This window comes from Pteropus alecto, unplaced genomic scaffold (assembly GCF_000325575.1).
Source record: "Pteropus alecto unplaced genomic scaffold, ASM32557v1 scaffold30, whole genome shotgun sequence".
NCBI classification, from domain to species: domain Eukaryota; kingdom Metazoa; phylum Chordata; class Mammalia; order Chiroptera; family Pteropodidae; genus Pteropus; species Pteropus alecto.
Window position 1 is genome coordinate 629,258 of NW_006429782.1, and position 4,333 is coordinate 633,590.

General features: G+C 66.7%; 1 protein-coding gene across 1 annotated transcript in view; it reads right to left on the reverse strand.

Moving 5' to 3' along the window:
* Nucleotides 1-1,579: 1,579 nt before the first annotated feature.
* Nucleotides 1,580-4,333, reverse strand: part of STK11 (serine/threonine kinase 11) — a 14,244-nt gene continuing 11,490 nt past the window's right edge. The window contains exons 9-10 of the mRNA XM_006904052.2: nucleotides 2,665-2,882; nucleotides 1,580-2,041 (exon numbers count right to left, since the gene is read on the reverse strand). Of these exons, the coding sequence (XP_006904114.1) occupies nucleotides 2,680-2,882 (203 nt within the window). The 3' untranslated portion in view covers nucleotides 1,580-2,041; nucleotides 2,665-2,679. The remainder of the gene's footprint in view (nucleotides 2,042-2,664; nucleotides 2,883-4,333) is intronic.

Below are 4,333 nucleotides of genomic sequence, written 5' to 3' on the forward strand. Positions count from 1 at the left end.
CCGGCTGTCCCCGCAGCGCCCGCCATCCCCGCCATAGAGGAGGAGCCAGGCGGTGGCTGCTCAGGCTCGGGCCTGTGCACCGGGCCCCCGGAGTCGATGCTGGACAAGTTGGCGGCCAGCCTCGAGGACAGACTCTTCCCGCCGCGCCTCCCCCAGCCCGTTTCCGCGGCCCCCACGCTGGCCGCCGCTGCCGCCGCGCCCACGTCCCCAGACCACAGCCCGGCCTAAGTCCCGCACCCGCTCTCCAGCTCCTCTGGCATGCACAGGGCCTCGGCAGCTGGACATACCAGGGGTGCGACGACCGGGTGCCCACGCGCCGGACCGCGGGGCCTCACACGCAAGCACACCGCCCCGGATGCCCCGCACCGCCCCGGGACGCACGTGCACGGCCCCTTTCGGGCACTTCGCTGGATCCCTGTGGCATTCCGAGGCCCGAGGAGCCCGGCTCGTCTGGAGGGACGGAGGCCCAGGTTCAGACGCCGTGGCCTCTGGGTGGTGGCGGGGCCTGCGTCCACGGGAGGCGCATGTGCAGGGCCTGCGTCCTGGAAGGACTATTAGGTCTGGCTGCGTGAAACGCATGTGCAGAACTCTTCTCCTGGGACCAGTTAGATCGAGGTTCTTCTGGTCTGCACGAACTGGGGTCCATGTCAGGGCCCATGCGCCTAGCCCCCTGGGACACGGATCACGGGGCCACAGGATCCGTGATGAGAAGACCGGCCGCTGCCATCAACTCCCCAAAGCCGTTTACCTCACTGCGTTGTGTGTTCGCGGCAGTCCAAGCCCCCTCCAAGCAATAACCGTGCCCACTGCCGCCACCGCAGCCACCCTGGCCCCGGACGGCGCCTCCCGCCGCCCACCCCGTGGTGCGCCCACCCTGCGCATGTGAGTGGGCCGCCCGCCCTGTAGCCGCAGCTTCCAAAGAGCCGCCAGGACTCAGCAGTGTTTGAGACTTACACAAAATCCAAACGGCCAAGGTTTCAAGTTTCCTAAGCTTTATTTATTGCCAAAAGATGGGGCGGCGGAGTCACCCTGCCCCGCTCGTCGAAGCTTCGAGCTGTGTCCTATCCAGCGATGGAGTTTCTTGTTGTGTTTTGTTTTCAGTTGATTATAAATATTTACTGCATACTCTCGCTTGCTCTGGGTTTTCTCTGGGGACCCAGGCGCACAGGTGCCTTGGGGAAAAGGGCCAGTGTCCCCACTGGTGGCTGTTGGCCCCTGTGCTGTGGACTGGTAGGCCCTGGGCTGAGCAGAGGCTCTGGAGGGAAGTCGCCACTAGGACACAGTGCTAGTGAGGCCAAAGGCAGATCCCCTCCTGGAGGCGCAGGTGCCCCCACGCGACTCCAGCAAGACCCGCAGACTGCAGCCAGCCCTTGCACTTCGGGGGCCACCGAAGGTCCCAGTTCAGGCTCAGATGCCCTGCCTGACCGCACAGTCCTGCCCCCGACAGTTCCCAAACACCCCTCACAACCACGGCTCAAATCCACCTGTTTTATTTTTTCTTAAAAAAAAAAAAAAAAAAGGACCCAACCAAACAACAAAAACACCCAGCCCCGTCAACCCACCCGTGTTTTTTGTTACAAAAAAAAAAAAAAAAAAAGGACCCAACCAAACAACAAAAACAAGGCAGCTGCCTGGCTCCCGCGGGTGCTGGGCATGCGTCTCGGCGGGCAGGCCCGTCCGCCCCCCGGGCGGCTGCGGTTTGTTGAACACGTCACTAGGTGTGGGAGGCGCTGACCGGGGCGAAGTAAAGAGAAGGCGGGTGAGCCAGTAGTCCGAACTAAAGTGCACGGCCGGCCTCGCGCTCCTCCCCCGGCCGGGGCGGAGGGGCTCAGCACGGGATTGCAAAGTCAACGGGAGATCGTGTCCACTGCCCACAGTGGGGGGTGGGGGGGTCGGACCCCAGTCCCTGCTGTCCGCCAGCCAAAGCCCTCCAGAACTCCCTGGCGTCGAGGGCGTGGCGGCGCGGAGGCGTGGCCGCGGCCGTCCTGGGCCTGCTGTTGGCGGGAAGACTGAGGACCTGGGCCGGCGCGGGCTGCGGCTCCTGGAGGCGGGATGCAGTACAGGTCACAAGTGGTCAATTCTGGGCAGGTGAACACACCCTGCATCCTGGGAAGCAAGCCCCACCCCCGGGCCCCCTGAGGCCGTCAGACATCTGGGAGCTGCACTGTGTGAGTCGTACCCACTGCCCAGGGGATGAAGCGCAGCCCTAGAGGGGCTGGGGCCGAGCAGGGGAGCAAGAGACGGGGTCTCCAGAACCTCTGGGGCCTGATCCCCACTTCCAGGACTGGGGCAGACAGGGGCAGGAGGAGAAAACAGGGAGAAGAATAAGCAACGATCAGGGTGATAGTGTCAGCCAGAGCCTGGCCCCTCCCAGTCCCCCACCCACATGGCCACCTCCAAGGCCAGCACCCCATCCTGGGAGCAGCCTGGGGTTGGGGCAGGGTGAGCCCCCGAGACCTCCTTCTGCACGCAGGTCCCATCCTGCCCAGAGTGGCCAGGAGCCTGCAGGAAGTGACCTCCTCTGCCTTCCACCTGGACCCTGGAGTGGAGATCGCCGACCCACAGGCTTCTGAAGGGCAGAGCTGGCTGTGGTCGGCAGTGGCCACAAGGGTGACCGGGCTGAGCCCGGGGAAATGCCCGTGGTGCGCCCCCGCCATGGCCCACCTGTGGCGGCCCCCCTCACTGCTGCTTGCAGGCCGACAGCCTGCGGATCTTGCTGCTGGTGGAGCAGGCCTTGCGGACGGGGTTGGAGGTGCCGCTGGCCCGGCGCTCCGCCCTGGATCTGGCGCTCAGTGGGGCCGGCTCCGTGCCGTTCACGCACACGGCCTTAAGCAGGCCCCGGCTCTGTCCGTTCTGGCCAGCCTCCTCGTCGGGGACCTGTCCTAGGAGGGGGAGGAGGAAGGCGAGTGTGGGCTGATGAGGGCCCGGGACCAACACCTCCCAAGCCAGCCCGCTCCCCGGGCGTGACCCCACCCGCCCCACCCAGGTCCGGCCTGTAGGGCCCTAACCCAGGGTGAGGGAGAGCTGGCCTGAGGTGGCCAGCAGCTGGGGGTCAGTCCCTTGCGGGCAGAGGACCTGGGGCGCGGCCCTCTCACCTGTCCTGAGACACACTTCGCAGGACCCTGCGGGACCTAGGAGGGCCTGGGCTCAGGCAAGGCTTGCGAGATAGCCCGCCAGCTGCCCGCACTGGGCACGGATGAAGGGATCGGTGCTGGGGGTCTGCCGAGTCCCCCCTGCCCGCTCCCCAGCATCCAGGGGGCTGAGGCCTGGGGCTGCCTGCCCCCAGTGAGGTGTGGGGAGAGGAGTCTGCAGGGAGGGGCCACGTCTTCTGCTCCCTCTGAGGGCCTGTGCAGCCCAGCCAGCGCTCGCCAGAACTGCCTGCTGCCCAGGGCCCGTCCTGCCACAGCATCGGCGGAGAAACTGTCTCAGCCACCTGGAGCCCCCCATCTTCTCGCCAGCACAGGGCTCCCTCTCGGTCAGGGACGTCCAGGGCTTGACTCAGCAGCTTCTGTAACTGCCACAGCTACCGCGTGCGCCCCGATCAGAGCTCACCCTGTGCATGGCCACCTGGAGCCCAGCACCCAGCACCGCGTCTCTGGCTGGGGGGCGGCCGGCAGGTCCCAGACACGCCCCGCTCGCTCTCAAGGCCGGTGCCCACAGCCACTGACCCAGCCACACCTGGCCCAAGGCCCAGCTCTCAGGACGGATGGCAGGACCCCCATGGCGGATGTCTAGCAAGGCCGCGGTCGAGCAGCTGAGAACCTCCGAGAGTGACCCCACGGCGGACATCAAAGTGGACGAGGCATCGGCCCCACCACGAGCAGGCCAGACAGAAGTGGCCACACCGCTGTGGAGCTGGACAGTCCCAGGCTGGGGCCCCCACCCAGGAAAGGCCCCCCGGGGTGTCGCACAGGCCTGAAAGGTGCTCAGGGGCCAGCTCTGCGGGCCTGGCACTCAGGCTCGCTAGGACGACAGGCTGCCCACTGACGAGGGTGACCTAGGCGCCTGTCACCATGCCGAGCCCCACTGCCCCATTCTGTGGGAGGGAAATGAAGGCTCCAGGAAGCCTTGGACAGAGACTGGCGTGCAGCCAAGGATCCTGGGGCGTAGGCACCACATACACTCCACTGCCCGGGGTTCGGGGCGCCCTTGAGGCCAGTTACGATGGGCACATAGACCCAGGACACGTGGACCCTGCCCTAGCCCAGCCGAAGACCCGGCTCCCAGGGCCCTCCCCCCCACAGGCCGGCGCCGCACATTGGCCGTCCCGCAGCAGGACCTGCCCCCGCCACCCGGCCGGGGCGCGGACCCAAGCACCAGCCGGACACGCACG